The 27,932-nt window shown below is 40.9% G+C and overlaps 1 protein-coding gene across 2 annotated transcripts in view; it reads left to right on the top strand.

The window, feature by feature from the left end:
• Nucleotides 1-27,932, top strand: part of slc12a2 (solute carrier family 12 member 2) — a 230,423-nt gene that overhangs the window by 99,646 nt on the left and 102,845 nt on the right. For both annotated transcript variants that reach the window (XM_043718096.2, XM_043718088.2), the window contains exons 5-10: nucleotides 5,675-5,814; nucleotides 6,030-6,140; nucleotides 7,616-7,724; nucleotides 15,944-16,071; nucleotides 23,696-23,780; nucleotides 26,093-26,247. In XM_043718096.2, coding sequence (XP_043574031.2) covers nucleotides 5,675-5,814; nucleotides 6,030-6,140; nucleotides 7,616-7,724; nucleotides 15,944-16,071; nucleotides 23,696-23,780; nucleotides 26,093-26,247 — 728 coding nt within the window. The remainder of the gene's footprint in view (nucleotides 1-5,674; nucleotides 5,815-6,029; nucleotides 6,141-7,615; nucleotides 7,725-15,943; nucleotides 16,072-23,695; nucleotides 23,781-26,092; nucleotides 26,248-27,932) is intronic.

Here is a 27,932-nt window from a genome sequence, read left to right as displayed (position 1 = left end):
AGGTCAGTATTGAGTGGTGTCCCGCAGGGCTCTGTTCTTGGGCCTCTGCTCTTTGTAGTTTTTATAAATTACTTTTGAGGAGGTTGAGGGGTTGTTTTAGTAAATTTGCAGATGACACAAAGGTTGGAGGTGTTGTCGATAGTATTGAGGGCTACTGCAGGCTGCAGCGCGACATAGACAGGATGCAGAGCTGGGCTGAGAAATGGCAGGTGGAGTTCAACCTGGATGAATGCGAAGTGATGCATTTTGGAAGGTCTAACTCAAATGCTGAATATCGGATTAATGACCGGATTCTTGGCAGTGTGGAGGAACAGAGGAATCTGGGTGCGCAAGTACATAGATCCCTCAAAGTTGCCACCCAAATGGATAGAGTTGTTAAGAAAGCATGTGGTGTTTTGGCTTTCATTAACAGGGGGATTGAGTTCAAGAGCTCTGAGGTTTTGCTGCAGCTCTACAAGTCCCTGGTGAGACCACACTTGGAATATTGTGTCCAGTTCTGGTCACCCTACTATAGGAAAGATAGAGGCTTTGGAGAGGGTGCAAAGAAGGTTTACCAGGATGTTGCCTGGACTGGAGGGCTTGTCTTATGAAGAAAGGTTGACTGAGCTCAGACCTTTCTCCCTGGAGAGAAGGAGGAAGAGAGGAGACATGATTGAGGTGTACAAAATAATGAGAGGAATAGATAGAGAGACTTTTCCCCAGGGCAGGATTGACTGGTACGAGGAGTCCTAGTTTGAAGATATTAGGAGGAAGGTATAGAGGAGATGTCGGAGGTAGGTTCGTTATGCAGAGAGTTGTGAATCCATCGAATGTGTTGCCAGCTGTGGTGGTGGGAGCAGAGTTATTGGGGACATTTTAAGTGATTGCTGGACATGCACATGGAAGCAATGAGTTGAGGGGATGGGAAAATTAAGTTACTATATTTTACATTCGGATTAAACCTCTGCACAGCATTGTGGGCCAAAGGGCCTGTTCTGTGCTGTACTTTTCTATGTTCTATATAAGAGCTTAAATCTAATGTACAAGTATAGGCATTAGTGCTGTAAATATTTCAAAGGCAAGTATAATTCTGCACTTTTTCTCTCAACGAGGGTCCCTCATTACCTCAGCTTTCATCTCCGTTATCATGAGGAAGCTTCTTAATCACTTAATGTTGTTTGATTTTAAATTTGTGTTTTTCATAAGTAACCACAACTGGATGTGCTGTACATATTTTGAAAATGATGCATTTTAAAATTAAACTTTAACTTACCAAGAACTGGCCAGGGTGGAACAATGTGACGAGTAAATACCACATTACAGTTCTAAACTAATTTTTACTGATTTTAAAATCAGTTAAAGAACTTCAATGTTGAATGTTATAAACTATTTGTATCTAACTTAGTTTGCGATAAATCATTTTGTGTATGAGAATATTGCATCAGGTTGCTACTCTAAAGCAATTGTTTTGCTGGAGGAAGATTTATTGCACTGCCATCCCGTCCTGGTTCAGAGAATTTTTGCATTTGTGATACCACATTACTTTGGAAACACTAAATCACTTTATCATAAATCATAGCATCCAGTGGAAACTTCAACCTACAAATTTGTTGAGATTGCCTCATTAGGTAGAGCCTGAAAGAAGGGAATATTCTTTTTCAAAAATATTTCAAAAAAAACTATGGTATTTTTCAGAGCTTAATTGCATGGAAACTTCATCCCATTAGTTTTAATCCTTCCCAAAGCCTCAATTCCTTTACTCGTCCACTAAACCACTGACGTGAAATGTCAATGTTTGAAACTGAGGACCTTTCTCGTGTTACTAAAAACCTTGCATGTGAGCACACAGGAGTGTAATGCACTTCCACACTGAGTGTACCATGCTTTTCTGCTGTAAACATTGAGACTTCTGCATTTAAAATGAAGCATGGTGCTTTTTATTTTGCTCCTGTTTTATTTTGTCTTCATGGTATAGAGTAGCCATGTAATTTTCTTTAACAGAGAAAGAGTCCCTTCGTCCCATTATTATCAAATTTTATCTGTTTTTGACTCTTTCTAGACTGCTACCAGATCCACTGTGTTAAATATCTAAGGTTTACAAGATGGAGTCCATTTTGGAAAATGCCTATCCATTTCTTCATGTGATCCTTTTTGCAAGTTATTTTTCTGTCAAAGCTTAGACAAGGAATTGATCAGACACTGACTGTAAGCAATCTGTGCTATGGTGTAGGAAAGTCTATGAACTGTGCATATGGAATTTAAATATGCTTGTTTCCAGACTTTCAGTAACTAATCTTGGGCTTGAGGACATCCTTATGAAGTAAAGTATACAATTCTGTTTACTGTACAAACCATAATTCTTTTATGGTGCAGATTGCTGAGGACTTCATGGTATGACTTAGTTTTAGTTATTGTTGTACTATTGTCAACCTAACAGATGAAAACTAGCACCATATTAAAGTAAAATTATATAACATGGTTGCCCTTTTTATTAAAAAGGGCAACCATGATACTATCACCCATTTTACGTTTCTTTAAAACATGCACCTTTGAGGTGTCAGATGTTTCAGGAATTAAGAGTTTTCCAGTGAAAACATGATGCACCCATTCATCATGTTGTGTAATGCTATACAATCGTTCATTAATTTTTTCACTTCGATCTGTTTGGATTTAGAATTCCTATGCCCGCTGATATTCAAGCTTATCTGATCCAGTTTAATATTTGACAGAATCATATGGGCTCCTGTAACAAAGCATTTTTTATGAAAATGAAATGCTTCATGAACTCTTACAAAAATTTGTTCATCTTTCTTAAATCTGTCAGCGTGCTTCAAATTGAATTTTGTTTAGCTGACCCATTCAAGGTTTTAGTTGCAAATGCAAATAAACAGTAGATGAGAGCCTTGTCATTAAGGCTTTTCCACAACAATGAAATTCTGTGGCATGATGAGAATTGTGAATATTCTTGATTCAGTTAATGTTCACTTGCTTGTGATAATGCTGAAGAAAGAGTTGCATAACAGACACCCAGTGCTGTTTATCACACATTAATGAGTAGACACTTCTAAAGATTAGAAAGGTGCTGTCGCATTTAACAAGTAAATGATTTTTCATAATTGCACCATGTTACTAACAGTAATTAAATATGCCTGACTACTTTTGACACGTGCTATACGATTTTAATAGATCAAATGATCAGTAAGGTGTGAATGAAATCTGGGATATTTTGGCCATTTAGTTATGGTTTCTCCACAATTTGTTTTTTTTAGTCATGAATTGAATTGAATTGAATTGAATTGAATTGAATTGAATTTATTGTCAGGTGTACCGAGGCACAGTGAAAAGCTTTGTGTTGCGAGCAGTACAAGCAGATCAGTGTTAGATAGCAGAGATAGTAAATAATAGGTGTTTGTGCTGTAGCCATTATACTTTAAATTCTGAAAGCTCGAACTTGAGTAAGCAATCCTTAAATATTTTGTGATGTGGAAGCACTGACAGTTCAGATGAAAAATTCTGAATTTTGATTTTGTTTATACCACATTCCTTTGAAAATTTTAAGTGAATGGGTGCATCATGTTTTCACTGGAAAACTCTTAATTCCTGAAACATCTGACACCTCAAAGGTGCATGTTTTAAAGAAACGTAAAATGGGTGATAGTATCTTGCAAATGACTTTAATAAAAAGGGCAACCATGTTATATAATTTTACTTTAATATGGTGCTAGTTTTCATCTGTTAGGTTGACAATAGTACAACAATAACTAAAACTAAGTTCAAATTATCTACAACTGAGATGTAGGTTCCCTCAGTCCTGACCTTTTATTTTAAATTTGATGGTTTAAAACAGTATCTCACTGACATGATTTTTGATGTTTTGATCTGTATTGGTTGTGGTACCTCACTGTATTGTGTTGCAAGCATACAGTGGATGATTAAACTATGACTAAGATTGACTGTGACCAGTTCTCAAGACCGTGCTGGAATCCAGGACTTGGTTGCATTCCCCCTTGGGCTGTGAGCCAAATTAAGACTTGTTTTTTTTTTCTTCAGTTTTAAAACCAGTGTATTTTGAACTCCGATTTTCCTGTCTTGCTCCCAAAGTCATATTTGTTGCCATGGCATTTCTTATTGATGAAGGTCATCCAGGAAAACATGCCCTGGGAACTGAATGGTAGCATTCATAAGCAATCCTTATCTCGTTACAGGTGGTGGTAGATGGTTAGGAGTCAACTCAAGCCAAGGCAAAGGAGGAAACTATGAATAGCAAGTTTGTTCCTCCCAATAACCCTGTCCATGAGTCATCTTGGCTCAGTGATGGCACCAAGCCACGCCAAATGATTGACTCAAATAATTGAGCTTTATAGAACCGAGCACTTTGATTATGGGCGCAGTTGTTCCGTGTAGATGGATGCCTGGCTTGTGACTGTCTTGTTTCTTTTTAAAAAGATACTTGATGCCTACTTGCGTGAGATACGGGGGTTTAATGTAATCAAGGGTAACGAATGCAAGAGGTTACTGTTTGTATCACAGAACAATGTGTGCTCCCATTTGTTTGTGACATTCCATCACAGATGAATCATCATCTTAAAATGAAAATGACTAGTTTTAGTACTCAATAACACGCTACTGTTTAGCACATCTTTTTAACCTGTGTGTGAATCTAGGGTGTAGAAGTTTAACAAGCTTCTTCAAGCTATTGAAAAAATTTATTGAATTTCATAAATGGTAGAGTGCTTGAATACAGTGTAGAAGGGCATTTGGTCTATCCTACTGATACTCCTGCAGCAAGGGAGCAACCCATTTTAGTCCCACACTCCTGCCTTTTTACTCACATATCTGCCTATTTCTTCTCTATTTAGATGACTATCTAATTTGTGATTGTAGTGGATGCTGATGTAGTCTCAGGTAGAGCGTGCTTGATTCTGATAATTCAGTTTTTATTTAAAGACATTGTTCTTTATTACTGTTGCTGCTTTTACTGGTCATACTCCCTCTAGGTCCTCCTGGTTCTCCATATTTCCTCAACTGGAAACCATGCTTCTCTTTGATCCTGCCAAGACCTTCATGATTTTAAACACCTATCTCATATATCTTCTCAACCTTTCCTTTTCTCATTGATGAAAATGGGGCTGTTCTCCAATCTGACAATGTTTCAGATTTCTGCATTTTCGCTGCCTTCCTACCTTTCCCTTGAGCTTTGTACCCAGTGTCGTAGACAGTCTTTCTCTCATGACAGGTAAACCACTGTTACACCGGTTTAAAGTTTTATATCCTTGATTTTGTGTTCTGATGCCCTGAAGGTGAGGATTCCAGCTGCTTTTATTACCCATTGTCTCCACATACCCTGTGACTTGCAATGATTTCTGGACGTGCATATGCTCCCCATACCCGTGCAATTGTATTCAATATTTTGTACGGACTTTCCTCATTCTTCTCAGCAAAATTAAACCGCTTTTTATTTTCTACTAAACTTCATTCTACAAACCAATGTCCTATTGAAGTTTATCATTATCCTCTCCACATTTTCACAATGCTTTCAAGCTTTTGAGATCACGCCCTGTGCACCTCCTGGCTTTCATTTGTTTTACATCTAATTTAACGTAATTTTTGCTTTCACTTGCACATGTCACTCTGTCCTCCCGCAAAGCGGATGCTGTCTCCAAACAAATGGCAATAAAATTGCATTTCTCTGTAGGTGGAGCATACTATTTGATATCCAGAAGTTTGGGGCCGGAGTTCGGTGGCGCAATTGGCCTCATTTTTGCCTTTGCCAATGCGGTAGCTGTAGCCATGTATGTGGTTGGCTTTGCAGAGACTGTTCGAGATTTGCTTGTGGTAAGTGATTTGGCTGAATCAAATGGTGTATGTTTCTCTAAAGTATTTGAAAGAGCACAAATTTTAAATATCAAAGTCCTCATTTACCTTTAGTGGTTTTTTTGTAAAACCTTAACCGTTTTTTTTTTAAACATTAATGAAATGAGTAATGAATGCGATGGCCTAATCTGTTTTACTTCAAGTTGATTCATTTCATTTTCTTTTCACTTTTTGAGGAACATAATGCGCTCATGATTGATGAAGTGAACGATATCAGGATCATAGGAACCATTACTGTTGTGGTCCTGTTTGGTATATCGGTCGCAGGAATGGAATGGGAAGCTAAGGTAGAAATCTGAAGCCTGAAAGAAATACTGGAAAATGAATGCAGTATTTGCTCTCTGTAAAGCTTTGTCTGAAGTGTTGATATTTTCAGTATCAACACCATAAAGTTTATACATTTTCGTTCAATATTTGTGCTTTGGGACAAGTCTAAGAAGCTGCTTAAAAGCTTTTTTTTTGTTTAAATTCAGCGGGAAGAATTTAGACCCACAGTGGTGAACTCAAATGTTTGAAGGCAGTGGGATGGGAGGCAAGGTTGGATCTTGCCAGTATATTCGATTAGATTCCCCACACTGTGGAAACAGGCCCTTCGGCCCAACAAGTCCACACCAACCCTCCGAAAAGAAACCCACCCAGTCCCATTTCCCTCTGACTAAAACACCTAACACTATGGGCAATTCAGAATGGCTAATTCACCTGACCTGCACATCTTTGGACTGTGGAAGGAAACCGGAGCACCCGGAGGAAACCGGAGGAAACCCATGCAGACACTGGGAGAATGTGCAAACTCCACACAGACAGTCGCCCAAGGTTGGAATTTAACCTGGGTCCCTGGTACTTGAGGCAGCAGTGCTAACCACTGAGCGACCGTGCCACCCATATTTTATGGAGAGAATGCAACTGACAGCTTGGAGTAAGGGGAAGCATTAAATCGGAACAAAGGAAGATGGGGTTAGGAGTTGGCCATTCAGCCCTTTTTAAGCCTGCTGCTCTAGTCAATATGATTGTGACGATCATCCAATACAATAGCTCCAACTCCTTGAGATCAAAACTGTGCATCATTTCAACTGCTTTCTGTGGTAGTGAATTCCATAGGCTCATCTCTATCCTTTTCTTTCTCTTTTTTTTCCTTTTCTGTTTGTTTCTTGCATGCATTTTTGCACATCCTCTGTCGGTCTCTTTCCCCCACTCCCCTCCCCCTGCCATTATTTCTGATCTCCATTGAATACAATCTTATCCAACTCTATCTGTCCTCATGCATTATTCCTGCCATCCCAGGAATCATCTGATTACGCCCCCACCCCCGCGCACTCTTTTAGAGCAAGAATATCCTCAGATAACACTGCACACACTAGTCATGCTGTGACCTCGGCAATTCCCTGTATAACTGCAGCAAGTCAGCCCAGTTCTTGAATATATATTCAGAATTAGACATTTATTAATTGTGTGGTTGCCTTGTGGGAATATATTCTTGTTTCTAGCAATTTGTGTTGGTGTTTAGGTGTGAGAATAACTTATATGCTGTTACTTGTAAGCTTTCTGGTAAACAGCAGAGAAAGATAAATATGCGAAGCCCAGTGCTATTGGCAGGTCTCTAGTGAACAAAACGGACAATTACCCACAACGTACCCTTGTGATGTCATCTATACTACTAATTGAAGCCTGCTATTGACAGAGCATCTTGCACAACACATTGTGAACTTTCCAGAGTAATGATTGTAATTTAAATGGTCCTTTTTAAAATTTTCTTTTATTGCAGGCTCAAATTGTGCTTTTGGGAATTCTGCTGATAGCCATCGGTAACTTTGCTGTGGGAACTTTCATCCCAGCTCATGACAAACGAGCAAAAGGATTTTTTAATTATCAAAGTAAGTGGAGAAATAAAATTAAATTTTATATTCATGACTCTATCGTCTGAGAGTCTGACGATTAGTGTACAGCAATACTTCTAGGACATCCGGAAGAAAGGGTTTAAAAACTGTTGTTTCAGGTTTGGGTCGGTCAGGTTATTATGACTGCTCTTTCTCAACCCCACAATCTGAATGGGCCAGTGACATGATTAAAGTTATTCAAGTAGCCATGTATCTGTTCTGTCTCTGATTCCTGATCCAGAGTAGTGTGTAGTGCTGAAAAAACAAAGCAGGTCAGGCAGCATCTGAGGGAGCAGGAGAATCAACGTTTTGGGCATAAGCCTTTCATCAGATGTTGATTCTGCTGCTCCTCGGATGCTGCCTGACTTGCTTTGTTTTTCCAGCGACACACTCTACTCTGATCTCCAGCATCTGCAATCCTCACTGTCTTCTCATTGAATCCTGATGCAGTGTGTAGCCGGCACTACGTAGGACAATGACCACCAACTGGACATTGCCAAATACTACTTCTGGCAGGGATAGTTGATAGCAATAGTGTGCAGAGCACCTCCTGTTCTCCTCCTCTTTGCAAGCTGCAGCTACTCCCACCAATGCCTAGTCAGTCAATCCAGCTGAACAACCAAAGCAATATAGAGCACAGTTTGAACCTAAAACTTCTCTCCCTTGGAATGAAATGTGCAGCGGGATATCGATAGTTGAAGTGAGTGGGCAGAAGGCTGGCAGAGAAGTACAATTTCGGGAAATGTAAAGTAATCGATTTTGGTAGGAAAACAGGAATAAAAAGGACTATTACTTGAATGGTTAAAAAGTTGCAGCATGCTGATTTGCAGAGGGACCTGGGTGTCCGTGTGCATGAATCACAAAGTTGGTCTGCAGGTACAACAAGTAATTAAGAAGGCAAATGTAATTTTGTCCTTCATTGCGAAAGGGATTGAGTTTAAAAGCAAGGAGGTTATGTTGCAGCTGTATAGGGTGCTGGTGAGGCCACACCTAGTTTTGGTCTCCTTACTCGAGAGAGGATGTGCTGGCACTGGAGGGAGTACAGAGGAGGTTCACTGGGTCAATTCTGGAGATGAGGGGATTGTCTTATGAGGGGAGACTGAGTAGACTGGGATTATATTATTGAAATTCAGAAGAATGAGGAGTGATTTTTTTAGAAACATATATAAAATTATGAAGGGAATGGATAACATAGAAGTAGAGAGGATGTTTCCATTGGCGGATGAAACTCTTACAAGAGGGCATAACCTCAAAATTAGGGGGAGCAGATTTAGGACTGAATTGAGGAGGAACTTCACCCCTCAGTTGTGAATCTATGAAATTCCCTGCCCACTGAAGTGGTCGAGGTTACCTCGCTGAATGCTTCTAAAGTAAAGATTGATTTTGAACAGTAAAGGAATTAAGGGTTATGGTGAGAGGGTGGGTAGTGGATCGGAATCCATGAAAAGATCAGCCATGACCTTATTAAATGGCAGAGCAGGCTCAAAGGTCTGGACAGCCTCTTCCTCCTCCTCGCTCTCATGTTCTTCAATTCTTACTAATCCAAATGGTTTGGTTACTTTGGAATACATCAGCTGAGTCCTTGAAGAGCATTTTTTTTAAACCTGAAAAGTTTTGTTTCCAAACTTTAGTTTGTTCAACTTTATATTAGCTCTTGTAATAATTTGTCTCCAGATTTGGTAACATTCTTTCTGGGAATTGAATAATCCAATGAATTTGGGGCTAGTGTATTTTGGGTTTGCTGAGTTCTGTACATCCTTCCCTCCTAAAACGTTTGCTGCCACTTCTGTGAGTTAGCAAACCCAGGTTTGTTTGGTCATTGTTACTTGGATTTACCTTTGCTTTCTAGACTTTGTATTTTCAATTTAGAAATTGTTTTGGCTTTTCTTTAAATTTTCCAAACCTCCATTTGTGTAATTGCTACATTGTTCTTGCATCTCCACTTCCTCATTTTGATGGCATCATATACTGCGTTCCTTTATTGAAGTTTAAACTGACAGGAAATAACTCTTGTGACATCCTGGCTCTTTGTAACTTAATAAGAGGTGGTATGTTCGTCTAGAGCTGTTTCCTGTTGAATCCCTGCATGAAAGGGATGTACAGTGAGATTGAGTGTAGAGGGGCACAAGTGCTTACTGGAGCTTGAGTGACTGTGGGGGCTTTATTTTGAAAATGAAGTGCAAAAAAAACCTCCCGTTTTGGGACAGATTGAGCAGTAAGCAAATCCAGAAAATCCTGTTTTGAATGAGGGAAGTATTTACTTTTATCTTCTCTCATTCTCTTCGTAGTACTAGACAGAAAAGACAAAAATCAACCGAGTGTGTTTACAGCATAGTGAGTGACATCTCACTTGTCCAAACACCACAGCTTTGTGATCACATCCTTAACTTCAGATTTTTGTTTTCTCTCTCATTTCAGCCTTCTCTACGTCATTGTTTTAAAATCCAATTTCCAATTCCTCTCATACAACCCTCGGATCCTGTGCCACTCCGCTGTGCTCTCTTGTCACCTGATCTGTTTACCTACAAAATTAGAATCCCTATAATGTGGAAACAGGCCCTTCGGCCCAACAAGTCCACACTGAGCCTCTGACCAACCGATCCTGGACCCATTCCCCCCCCTACCCTATATTTACAGTGTGAACCTTTTCCTGCATATGGAGTCGGGTATTACAAGGGGGCATAGCTTTAAATTAAGGGGGGGGTAGATATAGGACTGAAGTTAGGGGTAGGTTCTTCACTCAGCGAGTCGTAAGTTCATGGAATGCCCTGCCAGTAGCAGTGGTGGACTCTCCCTCTTTATGGGCATTTAAGCGGGCATTGGATAGGTATATGGAGGATAGTGGGTTAGTATAGGTTAGGTGGGCTTGGATCGGCGCAACATCGAGGGCCAAAGGGCCTGTACTGCGCTGTATTCTTCTATGTTCTATGTTCTACCCTTATCTAATGCACCTAACCTACACATCCCTGAACATTATGGGCAGTTTAGTGTGGCCAATTCACCCTAACCTGCACGTCTTTGTATTGTGGGAGGAAACCGGAGCACCCGGAGGAAATCCATGCAGACACTGGGAGAATGTGCAAACTCCGCACTGACAGTAGCCAGAGGCTGGAATTAAACCCACGTCCCTGGTGATGTGATGCAGCAGTGTTAACCACTGAGCCACCGCTACAGTTTTACATTGATCGATGGGTTGCATTCAGAATTTGAAATTCTGACCATTGTTGTCACCCTTCACTGAGCTAATTGTACTTCCCTCCCATCCCGGCTGAGATCAGCTAATTTCTTCGTTTAGTTTTTAAAAAGGAGAATGAACAGGCTGTAGCTGAAGTTCTAGTGTCTCCTGGTGAGCTCTCTGAGCAAAACAGCGATGGACCTCCTGCACATCCTATTGTAGTTTAGACTACTGCTATAGCATTTGCTTATGAAACTCTGGGTATACTTGCATAATGCAGACAGCTGAGAAACTATAAGCAGTGACTTTCTCCAATTAAGTTGTATGTATGGAACGGATTAAATTGAATAGTTCTGAACAAGGGTCACTGGACCTAAAAGATAACTCTGCTTTCTCTCATCAGATGCTGGCCAGATCTGAGGTTTATCCAGTAGTTTTATTTCAGACTTCCAGCATTTGCAGTTCTCAGTTTTTTATTTCATATTGAACAAGAACTGGATCAGCACTTGGTCTATATTACTTGAACTCTTTCTCCCCCCACCTGTCCTAGCATGCTCCAGGTTTTTCTCTCTATGGTGGTAGCTGTACCAGTGTTATATGCCTATAATACCCTAAGATTGAGTGGCGATACCATCATTGAATCCCCCAGTATCAACATCCTGGTGACTTTCATTCTCCACAGACTGAAGTGAACACAATTTTATGTGGCTAGTTCAAATAAGAGCAAGTGAGCAGCTAGGCATCCTGCAGCTAGCAACACCATCTACAAGACACAAGTCAGGAATGTGATGGAATACTCCCCAATCGCCTGGATGGGTGCAGCTCCAACAACACTCAAGAGTCTTGACACCATCTAAGAATTTTAAGGGGTGACTGTTAGATTCTGTCTTCTTGGAGATGGCCACATGTGTGACATGAATGTTGCTTGCTACTTGTCATCCAAAGCTGAAAATGTGTTGCTGGAAAAGCGCAGCAGGTCAGGCAGCATCCAAGGAACAGGAGAATCGACGTTTCGGGCATAAGCCCTTCTCCTGTTCCTTGGATGCTGCCTGACCTGCTGCGCTTTTCCAGCAGCACATTTTCAGCTCTGATCTCCACCATCTGCAGTCCTCACTTTCTCCTCGAAGACTTGTCATCCAAAGCCTGGATATTATTTTCCTCTGTACTAGGTATGGCTCCCATCAACAGAGTTTGCCCGTGGATATGCCAATCATGTTGCAGTCCAAGATAATCTGCTGCTGATGGTCCAGAGCACATCATGGGGGGACCCCAGGCTTGAGTTGGTCTTTCATCCCATTCCTGATGAAGAGCTTATGCTCAAAACATCGAGTTGCCTGCTGCTAAGGTGCTATCTGACCTGTTTTTTGCTTTTCCAACACCACATAGAGTCATAGAGATGTACAGCATGGAAACAGACCCTTCGGTCCAACCCGTCCATGCCAACCAGATATCCCAACCCAATCTAGTCCCACCTGCCAGCACCCGGCCCATATCCCTCCAAACCCTTCCTATTCATATACCCATCCAAATGCCTCTTAAATGTTGCAATTGTACCAGCCTCCACCACATCCTCTGGCAGCTCATTCCATACACATACCACCCTCTGCGTGAAAAAGTTGCCCCTTAGGTCTCTTTTTTATATCTTTCCCCTCTCACCCTAAACCAATGCCCTCTAGTTCTGGGCTCCCCGACCCCAGGGAAAAGACTTTGCCTATTTATCCTATCCATGCCCTTCATAATTTTGTAAACCTCTATAAGGTCGCCCCTCAGCCTCTGACGCTCCAGGGAAAACAGCCCCAGTCTGTTCAGCCTCTCCCTGTAGCTCCGATCCTCCAACCCTGGCAACATCCTTGTAAATCTTTTCTGAACCCTTTCAAGTTTCACAACATCTTTCCGATAGGAAGGAGACCAGAATTGCACACAATATTCCAACAGTGACCTAACCAATGTCCTGTACAGCCACAACATGACCTCCCAACTCCTGTACTCAATACTCCGACCAATAAAGGAAAGCATGCCAAACGCCGCCTTCACTATCCTATCTACCTGCGACTTCACTTTCAAGGAGCTATGAACTTGCACAGCAAGGTCTCTTTGTTCAGCAACACTCCCTAGGACCTTGCCATTAAGTGTATGAGTCCTGCTAAGATTTGCTTTCCCAAAATGCAGCACCTCGCATTTATCTGAATTAAATTCCATCTGCCACTTCTCAGCCTATTGGCCCATCTGGTCCAGATCCTGTTGTAATCTGAGGTAACCCTCTTCGCTGTCCACTACACCTCCAATTTTGGTGTCATCTGCAAACTTACTAACTGTACCTCTTATGCTCTCATCCAAATCATTTATGTAAATGACAAAAAGTAGAGGACCCAGCACCGATCCTTGTGGCACTCCACTGGTCACAGGCCTCCAGTCTGAAAAACAACCCTCCACTACCACCCTCTGTCTTCTACCTTCAAGCCAGTTCTGTATCCAAATGGCTAGTTCTCCCTGTATTCCGTGAGTCTCCCATGGGGAACCTTGTTGAACGCCTTACTGAAGGCCATATAGATCACATTTACTGCTCTGCCCTCATCAATCTTTTGTTACTTCTTCAAAAAACTCAATCAAGTTTGTGAGACATGATTTCCCACGCACAAAGCCATGTTGACTATCCCTAATCAGTCCTTGTCTTTCCAAATACATGTACATCCTGTCCCTCAGGATTCCCTCCACCAACTTGCCCACCACCAAGGTCAGGCTCGGTGGTTTGACACTAACCTCCAGCATTTGCAGTCCTCACTTTCTCCAAGATCTTTCCTTGATCCCACTTTAGCATGGTGATAGTGCTATACCACAGGAAGGAGGGTGTTCTCAATGTGAAGGCAGGAGTCCATGAGGACTGTGGTCTATTCTACTGTTTCCAGTATTTGACTGGATTGGCAACCTTCTCATTCATGCTGAACATGAAGTATTGCAAGATGCAGCCAAGTCCTCTCAACACCAGTCATTTAATCATCGAAGAATAAAATTAGATAAAGCAGAAGCCAATTGAAAATGACATGCTTCCCCAATCAACTTTGAAACGTACAGCTAAACATTACGGGTGGCACAGTGGCTCAGTGGTTAGTGCTGCTGCTTCACAGCTCCAGTCATGTGTTCAATTCCACGTGTGTGTACATGTGTGTACTCAGTGTCTGAATGGGCTTCCTTCAGGTGCTCTGGTTTCTCCTCTTGGTCCAAAGATGTGCAGGTTAGGGTGAGTTGACCATGAGACATTGCCCTTAGTGTTCAGTGATGTGCAGGCTGGCTGGATTCGCTATGGGAAATGTGGGTTATGGGGATAGGGTTGCGGTCTGGGTGGATGCTGTTAAGAGGGTTGGTGCAGACTTGATGGGCTGAATGGTCTCTATCTGCACTTTAGGGATTCTATGAAATTTGGAAAAAGGCAACTATTCTAAGGAACTAAATCTTAGCAGTTGAGAGCTCAAAACAGCTCCACTCACTTGAAGGAGAGATTTCAAAATAGTTGGGTTTTCACTTCCCTTTACCCCACCAAATAAATATTAGTTCTTAGAGCTAATAGGTATGCTTCTCCCTGGATTTCCACCAATACTAAAGGCACATCCTCAATGTTAGTGGTCTATATGGGACGGCACTGTGGCTCACAGCACTAGGGTCCCAGGTTCGATCCCAGCCTTGGGCGACTGTCTGTGTGGAGTTTGCACATTCTGTCCCCGTGTCTGTGTGGGTTTCCTCCAGGTGCTCCGGTTTCCTCCCACAATCCAAAGATGTGCAGGTCAGGTGAATTGGCCATGCTAAATTGTCCAGAGTGTTAGGTGCGCTAGTCAGAGGGAAATGGGTCTGGGTGGATTACTCTTCGGAGGGTTGATGTAGACTTGTTGGGCCGAAGGGCCTGTTTCTAAACTGTAGGGAATCTAATCTAGTCATATATTTATCTCTCTCTCTGTCTCAGGCTTCCTGCAGTGCTCCAGTGAAGCTCAGAAAAGCTGGGAGAACAGTATCTCATTTTCCACTTGGGGACCCTGCAGCTTTCTCCACTCAATATTAAGTTCAATAACTTGCGGGCTTGAACTCTGTCCCAATCCCTTACCCCACACACTAGGCCTTGTTATCTACCAGCCTGCCAATACACACAACCTATTGTTAGCCGCGATCTATTAACAGCTATTACCCCTCCCAGCCAGATTTTATCCACTCCTTTCTGTCCAACTGTTGTAATCTCTCTTTGGGCTTTATCCACAATCACCTATCATTTATTCCTTATTCTCTTCCCCACCCCACCACCCTATCTTCTGCATAAAAACTAACATTTTCCCAGCTACTATCTGTTCTGAGGAAGGGTCACTGGACCTGAAACAGTAACTCCGATTTCTCTTCACAGATGCTGCCAGACTTGCTGAGCTTTTCCAGCAATTTGTTTGTTTATCAATATTAGTGTTGAGATGCTCTGCATGGCCATTGTTTCACTGAAGCAGTTACTCTGGCTCCTTGTTTAGGTCTTTATTAGAGTTTTGTTTTCCCATACAAATATGTCTACCTAGTAGCAGACAAATTGTATGCGGCACATGAATCGAATCATTAACTCATCAGGAAGTATATATGTAAAATGTGCAACTCATTAAAAACAGACAAGGAGGACCATACCTAGTTATTGTCATTGGAATAACAATTGGAGCTTAGTTATTGGAATGAAAAGTGTTAAAGGTTTTGTATAAAATCAATGCCCTTTTGATTTTCAAGGCCCAGTGCATATCTGCTCAGTGGTCATTTGGGAAGAGTGGTTTGCAGCAATTATCTGCAGATCATTGTGATGGTAAGGATTATGATGCAAGAATAAGCTCACTTTACGAAGGTCCAGTTTATTGTGTATAAGGCATTTTGCTTGTGCCTATCCTTTTAACAAAGCAGGCTAAAAAAGGACTTCAAGGTCCTCAATGGATATTATAAGTCCAAAATATATTGCCAGTGTAGCTTAACATGTTTTCATGGAACTATTTTATTGTAAAATAATTCATAATTTTTGCATTTTTATTTTCAGGTGAAATATTTTATGAAAATTTTGGGCCAGATTTTCGAGAAGGAGAATCTTTCTTCTCTGTCTTTGCTATTTTCTTTCCAGCTGCTACTGGTATCCTTGCTGGGGCAAACATCTCTGGTGATCTTGCAGTAAGTGTTTGCTTATGTATAGAAAAGCATTAATCTGGAAAATCTGCAGGGTCAGGAGCCAGAACACACTCAACTAATTAATTATTCTGTTAAGAGCTTGGACAGAGCCCTCGATGTTTATCTGCAGAACTTAGTATTGTGTGAAAAGTGTGCTAGACATTTTTAGGAAGTGAGATTGATATTAGGATTATTAGAAACTAAATTTTGCATTCTAACATCTGTAGGTAAGCCTGTATTTCTAATAAGCAACATCATTCTAAATTTCAGTAAAGCTAATGGGTCTGTAACTGTCCTTGAACATGTGTTGGTAACTTTCTTGTATATTTCTGTCAGCCACCACTACTACTGATACATCCTCAATTGTAATATTCATATAGATCACTCTGAAAGTGATTTTTCACTTGGTCTCAACTTTCTGAAAGCTCCTTGTTAGTCAACATTAGTTGGCTCAGTGTCAATCTTTAACCTGACTTGATTGTGAACATTATCTTGAATTTTATTATGTTTGTGGTTTTACTTAAATGCAATACATTGAGCTAGTGAAGTCCAAGATGCTCTGAGGTAATATTCACTGTTCGAGATCAGATGACCATCAAGCCCATCTTTGCCAGAATATGATTTTAAACACCTCACATTAGGTTCTTCTGGAGCAGTAATGAAACGGCCCTTACTGAGGTCACACATGATGTGCTTTATGACTGTGACAATAGTAAACTATCATTCTGTACATTTCTACAGGATTTGAACTGGTTGATGACACCACATTCCTGCAATGCCTCACTTCTGTTGAACTTTGTGTTCACAATCTTACTGAATATGTTTGTTTGATTCTGTCCCCCCCCCCCCCCCCCCCCCCCCCCACCCCATCATGAAAACTACCCATTTTCGCCTCTCAAATTTCCAGTCTTTACGGTTACCTCAATCTATCCATGACTTTTCTACCAGATGTGACTCTTCCATTGCTTTTCTAGCATTCAGGTTGTCCAAGATTTGTATCTGTTTCTGAGTCCGTTTCACTCACTCATATCCCTGTACTTGTTAATCCACACTGGTTCCTGGTTTGTCAATATCTTGACTTTTTTTTTCAATTTCTGAATCCTGTGTTTAAATCCTTTCAATGTCTTTTAATTTACACATCTCTACAATCTTTTCCAGCTTTACAACCTTCTTTGGGATCCCTGGTTGTCTGATTCTTGTCAGATGTATGTTCCTAATTTTCTTCACTCAAGCTTTACTCACCTATCTTCAGCTGTCTTGATTCTATCTTTTGGAGTTCTGCTGTTTTACCCTTTTTTAAAAAAAAAAATAAAAACCTTTCTTGTTTACCTGTCCCAATGCATTTGGGTTGATGCCATTATTTCTGATTACGCGCCTGTGATGTGCCTTGTAAAAATTTGATTTTGAAAGCAATTAATCTATTTTGGCACTTTTTCACACAATTAGTATTAGCATATTTTCAATCCTCTGCTACTTTGCCATTGTTCAATTACTATTTCATTAATATGATGCCATGCAGTTGGGCCCTCTCTCTCAATACACTCTGATTTTGCCATGAATCACTCAATCGTCTGTTATCATGAAAAGGTGATCCCTAATTTTTAAAGTAGTGCCCCCAATTCTAGACTGACTCTCATGTGGAAATGTGCTTTCCATTCCACGTTATCATGACTGCAAGGATCTTAGATGTACATCTATCTGTTCCCTTTCACTTGGCAACATTCCAGGGAAGGTTAACTCTGTTTTCCCTCCACAGTCTGACCAGCCTTTCCTCCGAAGCTATCTGGCTCATTCCAAGTGTCGATTTAATAAACCACTTCCTGAACCATCTCCCCTGCATAAGCATCCTTCCACTGCAGGCAGAATTTGAAATATAGTCTCCATAATGAGCTGTACAACTGAAGCATGACATCCTTTTTATGATTTGAAGATATCTATGTTGGACTGGGGTGTACAAAGTTTAAAAATCACAACACACCAGGTTACAGTCCAACAGGTTTATTTGGAAGCACTAGATTTCGGAGCGCTGCTCCTTCAGGTAGTTGTTAGGGATTTATCCTTTGTTCTATTCTGCCCATAAATGTCTTGACTACATGCTGTACCTGTGACTCATGGACAAATCCCCCAAATTCTTCTGCACCTTTTGAATTACATGCCCGTTCTCAATTTATGTAATATTCTTTTTATTGCTTTCTTCCAAATTGACCAAATTCACATTTTCTCACATTCTATTTGTTAGGTTGAGTGAACAGGCAAAAATCTCTCTATTCATCTACAACTATTTTGTCTTTCTCACAACGTTATTTTCTGACCTATTTTGTTGTCTATGGATTTAACTGTAATGTTTTTGTTCCTGTTATGAGGTAATTGATGTAAACCATCAATAGTTTGAGCAAAAACAGGAATTCCTGGAGAAACTTAATAGGTTTAGCAGCATCTGTTGGGGGCGGGGGCTATCTCCAGAATGGTCACTGGATTTGAAACATTAATCTGCTTTTCCTCCACAGATGGCTGGGGCTATCTTCCCTGATCATTGGAGGCTGAGGGGTGACCTTTATGGAGTATTATGAAATCATGAGGGACATAGGGTAAATGGCCAAGGTCTTTTCCCACAATGGGGGAATCTAAAACGAGAGGGCATAGGTTTAAGGTGAGAGAGGAAAGTTTTTAAAAGGGACCTGCAGAGGTGGTGCGTGTGTGAAATGAGTTGCCAGAGGAAGTGGTGGAGGCTGGTACAGTTACAACATTTAAAAGACATCTGGATAGGTGTGTGAATAGGAAGGGTTTAGAGGGATATGGGCCAAATGCTGGCAATTGGGACTAGTTTAGATTAGGTTATCTGGTTGGCATACTTGAATTGGATCAAAGGGTCTGTTTTTCCGTGCTGCCTAACTCTATGACTGAGATGCTGCATTGCCTGTTGAGTTTCTCTAGCAAATCTTGTGTTTTTTTTTGATTTCCAGCATCCAGTCCTTTTTTGTTCAGATGCTGACAGGACTCTGCGCAATGCGTCCTACACACACCATACACTTTTTTTATATTTCACATTAGAGGCAGTTGATAAGGAATATTAATGTGAAGACAGAAGCAAAATATTTTTGTCTTTTGTTTTAATAATTAAACACAACAAATTTATTAACAGAAATGAACTTAAACAGGAACAAACACTCTATATTCCCTTAACACCAACTCAAAGATTTTTTTTTTAAAAAACAGAAATAACCCAAGTGTTTTATGGAATGAACAGTAACAACCGCTTACAACGTTCTCTGCTCTCTGAATATCGAGCTGTGTACCTATAGCATGATCCAGTCTGGCTCATTTCTGAGAGAAGCACTTTTCATTATTTTGAACTTTAATTAAAATCTTAGCTCACCAACTGGAATAGTAGGGAATGTATTGTTAATATTATTCACCTGTCTTAGCTTCTTTCTGGTGCAATACATCGGCACTGCCGATGTCTGTATCGGCGCCGCCTCATGCTCCCACGAGGAGGTTGAACAGTTCATCCATTTCACCAACACCTTCCACCCCGACCTCAAATTCACCTGGACAGTCTCAGATTCTTCCCTCCCCTTCCTCGACCTTTCTATTTCTATCTCAGGCGACCGAATCAACACGGACATCTACTACAAACCGACCGACTCCCACAGCTACCTGAACTACATCTCCTCCCACCCTGCCCCCTGTAAAAACGCCATCCCATTCTCCCAATTCCTTCGTCTCCGCCGCATCTGCTCCCAGGAGGACCAGTTCCAAAAACGTACAACCCAGATGGCCTCCTTCTTCAAGGACCGCAATTTCCCCCCGGACATGGTCGACGATGCCCTCCACCGCATCTCTTCCACTTCCCGCTCCTCCGCCCTTGAGCCCTGCCCCTCCAACCGCCACCAGGACAGAACCCCACTGGTCCTCACCTACCACCCCACCAATCTCCATGTACAGCGCATCATCCGCTGTCATTTCCGCCACCTCCAAACGGAGCCCACCACCAAGGATATATTTCCCTCCCCTCCCCTATCAGCATTCCGTAAAGACCACTCCCTCCGTGACTCTCTCGTCAGATCCACACCCTCCACCAACCCAACCTCCACTCCCGGCACCTTCCCCTGCAACCGCAGGAGGTGCAAGACGTGCGCCCACACCTACCCCCTCACCTCCCTCCAAGGCCCCAAAGGAAACTTCCATATCCGCCACAGATTCACCTGCACCTCCACACACATCATCTATTGCATCCTCTGCACCCGATGTGGCCTCCTCTATATTGGGGAGACAGGCCGCCTCCTTGCGGAGCGTTTCAGAGAACACCTCTGGGACAACCGGACCAACCAACCCAACCACCCTGTGGCTCAACACTTCAACTCCCCGTCCCACTCCACCAAGGATATGCAGGTCTTTGGACTCCTCCATCGCCAGACCACAACAACACGACAGTTGGAGGAAGAGCGCCTCATCTTCCGCCTAGGAACCCTCCAACCACAAGGGATGAACTCTGATTTCACCAGTTTCCTCATTTCCCCTCCCCCCACCTTGTCTCAGTCAAATCCATCGAATTCAGCACCGCCTTCCTATCCTGCAATCTTCTTCCTGACCTCTCCGCCCCCACCCCAGTCTGACCTATCACCCTCACCTTGACCTCTTTCCACCTATCGCATTTCTGACGCCCCTCCCCCAGGTCCCTCCTCCCTACTTTTTTTATCTTAGCCTGCTGGACAAACTTTCCTCATTCCTGAAGAAGGGCTTATGCCCGAAACGTCGATTCTCCTGTTCCCTGGATGCTGCCTGACCTGCTGCGCTTTTCCAGCAACACATTTTCAGCTCTGCTCTCCAGCATCTGCAGACCTCACTTTCTCCGCAATACATCCTTGCTCCAGCTTCAATTCTTTTCCTACTTTTTCTTTTATAAACTTCAAAAATGTATTTTCTGTTGATAGTGTATCCCAGTACTTCTGTTTAGGATTGATAATTTCCTATTCTATGACTTCAATACTTAAAGCTCCTTTTTTAGGAGCATTGTAATAGCATGTGTTACTCCCAGCTAAAGATTTCTTGACACCTACTGACTGAAAATGGAAGTCAATGTTTTGAAAATTCTCTCCACTAACCTGTTTGGTTAGTTCCCTATGAGCTGTGGGTAACTTTATCTCACTTAGTATTATGGGTATTGTAGTTTATAAAAGTGAATTGTTCACTCTAAATCCAGACAAAGCCATATGTTTTACTTTGAATTCCAAAAACATACACGTGCAATAAACAATATTTACTCTATATATAGAGTCATAGAGATGTACAGCACTGAAACAGACCCTTCGGTCCAACCCGTTCATGCCAACCAGATATCCCAACCCAATCTAATCCCACCTGCCAGCACCCTGCTCATATCCTTGCAAATCCTTCCTATTCATATACCCATCCAGATGCCTCTTAAATGTTGCAATTGTACCAGCCTCCACCACATCCTCTGGCAGCTCATTCCATACACGTACCACCCTCTGCGTGAAAAAGTTGCCCCTTAGGTCTCTTTCATATCTTTCCCCTCTCATCCTAAACCTATGCCCTCTAGTTCTGGACTCCCCGACCCCAGGGAAAATACTTTGTCTATTTGCCCTATCCATGCCCCTCATGATTTTATAAACCCTCAGCCTTTGATGCTCCAGAGAAAACAGCCCTCGTCTATTCAACCTCTCCCTATAGCTCTCATCCTCCAACCCTGTCAACATCCTTGTAAATCTTTTCTGAATCCTTTCAAGTTTCTCAACATCTTTCCAACAGGAAGGAGACCAGAATTGCACGTAATATTCCAACAGTGGCCTAACCAATGTCCTGTGCAGCTGCAACGTGTCCTCCCAATTCCTGCACTCTATACTCTGACCAATAAAGGAAAGCATACCAAACGCTGCCTTCACTATCCTAGCTAACTGCGACACCACTTTCAAGGAGCTATGAACCTGCACTCCAAGGTCTCTTTGTTTAACAACACTCACTCGGACCTTAGCATTAAGTGTATACGTCCTGCTAAGATTTGCTTTCCCAAAAATGCAGCACCTCGCATTTATCTAAATTAAACTCCATCTGCCATTTCTCAGCTCATTGGCCCATCTGATCAAGATCCCATGGTAACCCTCTTAACTGTCTACTACACCTCCAATTTTGGAGTCAAATGCAAACTTCCTAACTGTACCTTTTATGCTCACATCCAAATAATTTATCTCAATGATGAAAAGTAGTGGACCCAGCACCGATCCCTGTGGCACTCCACTGGTTGCAAGCCTCCAGTCTGAAAAACAATCCTCCACCACCACCCTATGTCTTCTACTTTTGAGTCCGTTCTATATCCAAATGGCTATTCCATGAGATCTAACCTTGCTATAACCAGTCTCCCATCACTGCATTCAAGATGCAGTTATTGTCTCTTGCAGCATGCCTGTGTAATACTTGATCAGATTTATTTACTATGACCTGCACTATCTATTCAGCTACTTTGCTATGAATGCTATGCACATTCAAAAGTAGAGTCTTTTAAAAATATTATCCTTGTATCTATTCTTCACTATTGGTGTATTCCTAGGTTTGTTTTGTTTTCTCTGCCTCTTTCCATTCTGACTCTCTAACACAAATATTTTCCTCTGTCTCTGGTTTTTGCAATTTCACCCCTTGTCCCCACTATTACTTTAAACATACTCCACTTCCCTGGAAGTGAAGTTCAGAAGAATACAAACTGCAGTAAGGTTCATGTGCAGACTGCCCCCAACTGGACAGACCCCACCTTCCCCAATACTGGTGCCAGTGTCCCACAAACTGGAACTCATTTCTCCCATAGCAACCTTTGAGCAAGATGTTCTGTTTTAACATTTTGGAGGAAGGTATGAAATATTTCTGTTCTTTTTCCATCAGTTTTGCAAATTTCAACGTCCCCAAACATTCTTTGATAATCTGTTTTATAATTGACAGACTTTTATTCTCATGCTTTTTACCTTTTCGCAATTATCAATTTTCTAAGATTCTTGGTTTTTGCATGATCATATTTATTCCAGTGAGATGTGGTTCTACTTCCTTATGTTGTGTATACAAATTTTGACTTTTTGTTAATCCAGCTAGTTTCATCTTTTTTTTTTAGTTTTCTGACCTTGGGCATGTTGTTCTTGCATACCTGGTATTCATAACTTCCTTTTATTTTCATTGGAAGTTTTTTGTTAAAAATTGTACTCCATTTATTTTGATGTTTCCTTCCTGTCTGAGTTTAACTATCTTTAAAGTTGGAAGTGATTCTCGTCCTTGCTGTGGCTTTAATTGGGTTCTAGATCATATGAAAGTTGATGTAACACTAGTCATTGTTCCCCCCCACCCAGCACAAAATAATTACAATGTCTTATGATTTCCATTAGTTACTCAGCTATGAACCTGTTTTTTGGTACATTCACCAAATTTGTTTCTAGTTTTGAATTTCCTCAAATTTACTTGTGATGCTTGTTTGGATCATTCATTAACATAACCTTTCCTATTCTCTCTCACCAATCTCTTCGTAGAATAAGTGCCATAAATTTGTGTACTGGAATTTTAGTACTAGAGAGAACAAAAATGAAATAAACTGGAGGATAAACATTTATCATCTTTTTTCTTTTTAAAGGATCCACAATTAGCCATACCTAAAGGCACACTGTTGGCCATTTTAATCACAACGATAGTGTATACAGGAGCTGCTGTTGTTGCAGGTAAGGGCCTTTCTGTTTCTTTTATTGAACTTTTAAAAAGATTAATGGTGATGCAAGAATTGGATGTATCTTCTGTTTTATAATTTTCATTTTTTTATGTTTGTGGTTTATAATTGTAAATCTTATTAAAAGCAGGTTACAAAGCAATTATTAGAACACTACAATGAACAGTGAGATTACTAATGGGGCGCTTCTTTCAAAGCAGCTAGTTATGACGCCTGTCTGTAATCCGTTTATATTTGCAGTGGTTGGTTGGTTCATTTTAGAGGGGGTGGAGATTAAAAATATATCTCTTTGAAGTTGCAGGAAAAGATTTTAACTTATTAACGAAACCAGTTTTATTTGACCGAAATGGATACATTGCATTTTTATGTGAAGTATGTTTAACTCTGCTTATTTCCTGTGACCTATAAGTAGCTAAAATTTTTAGTTAACTACAGATTTTTTAAAAAATGGATGATTAGCTATTTATTTTGTATGCGGATGAGCATTCTCTTAAGCACTTGCCTTTTTTTATATACTGTGCAATCCATGCAAGGCAATAAACAATGTGTGTGTAGGAGTTTTGAATGAACTTTTTGAAGTGAAAGATGGCTAATGTTTATCGGTGTGACCTATTCCCAGGACCTTTTTTCTAGAATTTTTAGACTTTTTGGTCTCTCTGGAGAATTAATACATCCATCACTTGAAAAGTCTCAAACGTTTTGTTGAGTTGATAATTAACTTGTGTAACTCTTCACATAATTGGAGCCTGTTAATGAGTGTGAATATGAAACTTTAAATGGAAGCTTGCAATATTGGTCAGTAGATTATCTACAACACCATATGATGACAGTAAAACATTTATATAATAGCCAAAGTTTGATGCCTTGGAGAAAATGTTCCACATGGCAATTTATGCATAAAACAGCATTATGTGAAATAACTAATGAAGTGAGTGGTTCTCACCATTCTCCTGGGACAGTTGACTCAATGAGAATGCTGTTGTTTAATAGCTGCCTTCTTGGGGGACGATTGACCACTGTTGTTGGGATCTGAAGCATTTTTGATACACAAGGATTTTTCTCCCATATCATTAAAAAGCTGTGGGATCTGGAGTGCCGAATGTTCTTGCAGGTCTATTTTGAGAGTGCTTAAACATTCATTTATAATGGAAGTTGCCTCAGCTGGAAAGGCTCAGTTCTTCAAAAATAACATACTGAGGAATCTTAATGAGATTTGCTTTTGCTTTAATTGTACCAAATGATTCAATTTTTATTTTTTTCTCCTGGACTTATGACAATGCTTAGTGAGACTTAATCAAGGATAAAGTACCAATTCTTGTTTTGTTTTAATTACAAGGTATCTATGATAAATTGCATGGCTGTTAAAAGTTAGTGATCACATTTGAATTGTATCCAGGAAGAAAACAAAGGGTTTAATGAGTTGATTAGCTTAAATAGTGCTAGTGAGCTTTTAAACATTTACCATGAATTTAACCAGTTGAATGTCGCTCATTTAACTTTTTTTTCAGTAACTCTCTCTCTATCTTTTAAATTATTAACTGGATCACATCAAAGGAAGGTTGTGAAGCTTGAAAGGGTTCAGAAAAGATTTACAAGGATGTTGCCAGGGTTGGCGGATTTGAGTTATAGGGAGTGGCTGAGTGGGTTTGGGGCTGTTTTCCCTGGAATGTCAGAAGCTAAGGGGTGACCTTATCGAGGCTTACAAAATTATGGAGCATGGATCGGGTAAATAGACAAGGGGTGGGGGATTCAAGAACTAGAGGACAAAAGTTTAGGGTGAGGGGAAGGATTTAAAAAGGATCTAAGGGGCAACTTTTTCACACAGGATTTGTGTAAGAGCTGTTAGAGGAAGTGGTGGAGGCTGGTACAATTGCAGCATTTAAAAGGCATCTGGATGGGTATGTGAATAGGAAGGGTTTAGAGTGTTATGGGCCAAATGCTGGCAAATGGGACTAGATTAATTTAGGATATCTAGTCTGCATGGATGAGTGGGACCAAAGGGTCTGTTTCTGTGCTGTATGTCGATGACTATAAAACAAAAAAGTCATTGTGATGTAAGCCTATCGTCGGGCAGACTTCAAGTAATCTTGGATTACTGGCTACGTTTGTTTATCAATATTGCAAAGGTGAAATTCGTACACCAAGACAACTGAAGAAAGGTGTTGCCATAGCTGCTGTTTACTTCACTATTCACTATATTGTAATTTTATAGATCAAACGGGTATGTGCTGAAATGAGGCCTTGGAGGTAATTCCATGCCAAGTGCTCACCAGCATGTAATTCACTTTCTGATTTTTATTCCGTCAGGTTCCTGTGTAGTTCGTGATGCTACTGGGAATCTTACTGATGCTATCATCTCTGGAACAGCAATTAACTGCACTAATGCAGCCTGTAAACTGGGCTTTAATTTCTCTTCCTGTGCCACAACCCGATGCTCATATGGACTAATGAATAACTTCCAGGTGAGAAACATTTGGGATTAATCTTTAATTCCTTTTTTTTTAGTATAGTATGTATTCTGGTTAATACATCAGGAAATTGAGATTTTAACAAATATTTGTAGACTCTGTCATTTCATATTGCTCTGATGGTGAATTATAACCCTTTGAGAGTTGATGTTCCTGATACCTCTGGGATCACTTGCTATGTCAGAATGGTATTGGAAGACTTGATTTTTGCCTTTTTGCGTGTGGGATAATTTAATATTGATTTTAAAATTAAGTCATCACAGTTTTGTATGTTTCTAGCTAAGCTGGTTGACATGAAGCAGATGGATTTTTTTGAGGATTGGGTAGCTTCCATTGTGCAGTAAAGGTAAAGTTGCCACAATCCTACCAGACCACAGGCCTACTGTCTCATTAGAGAGATGACTGATAGTGGTTTAGCCTAAGGGTCACCATATCTCAAGTGAAGGGAGAGGTTGAGAGGGAGAAACCTTCAACCTTGGCTATCCAGGAATTGAGGAGAAAGTGAGGTCTGCAGATGCTGGAGATCAAAGTTGAAACTTTATTGCTGGAACAGCACAGCAGGTCAGGCAGCATCCAGGGAACAGGAGATTCGACGTTTCGGGTACAGGCCCTTCTCCAGGAATTGAACCCACGCTGTTGGTATCACTCGGCATTACAAGCCAGCATCTAGCAAACTCTGCCAACCCAGCTAACCAAACCCTAGTGTGGCTGAAGAAAGCCATTCAGCCTGTACTGGTTATAAATTGGTTACCTGCTATTGTGGTTGTATTTGGTGTTGGTGTCTGTAGCCAAGCTGTTGGAACAGCCGATGGTATGTACTGGCCTGGAGGTGAGATCAGTGAAGATTTCAGTCAGTCAGTTAATGCAGGGTTGCAGTAATGGCAATTTGAAAATACATTTGTTCAAAATTAGCACTTGTTCAAGATTACTTAACTCCTATGGCATTGGGTAGTTTTATCATATCACTACAACAGGCTGAGTTGTCATTTAGCCAATCAAATGAAATTGTTGAGTCTGTTTAATGTTTCTCTAGTTTTTTATAGCTTCTGGTAGTTTTGGTGTGCAGACTGAAGTTACAACTGGAGTTTTTACACTAACAGCAAGAAAAAGACTGGTCAGGGATAGTGTTGGTCCCTTTAATATCTGACTGACAATGCTACTAATTTTTAAGTTTTCAAGTAAAGATATGTTAGCTGTGCTGAATAATGACTTACCTTCAGTGTTTGCAGTAGAGGAGGAGGCTGCTATTTGTTGGCTGCATGTTAAAAACTCATGAGGTATCTTATATTAGGAGTCCATACAATATTTATTGTAAGCAAAGTCACTAATTAAGGCGGGGGTGGGGGGAAGCACTGTTTGACAAACCCCAGATTTTGGTGGCTTCCATCTTGGGGAGTAGAGCTACCCTCACATAAACTTAGAAAATCTTGAAAAAGTTTTGGAGCTATTCTTTTCAACATGTCATTCCACTATTTAAGAAAAGTGAGGGGGGGGGAACCAGGATTTTTATTGACTGGTTAGCATCCCATCTTTTCACAGGGAATTTTGCACCAGCTAACAAAACCTTGAGATTTTGATCAGAGAGCCAGCATAGATTTATAAGGTTACATCTGTCTTCCTTGATTTAGTTGCATGTTTTGACAAGGTGACTGAAGTATCCACAAGAGTATGTTTATTGA

Source organism: Chiloscyllium plagiosum, unplaced genomic scaffold, assembly GCF_037043375.1.
Source record: "Chiloscyllium plagiosum isolate Xiang-an unplaced genomic scaffold, Cpla_swu_hap1 HiC_scaffold_2, whole genome shotgun sequence".
Taxonomy (NCBI): Eukaryota; Metazoa; Chordata; class Chondrichthyes; order Orectolobiformes; family Hemiscylliidae; genus Chiloscyllium; species Chiloscyllium plagiosum.
Note: the sequence above shows the minus strand (reverse complement) of the source record. Positions and strands in the feature narration are given on the sequence as shown.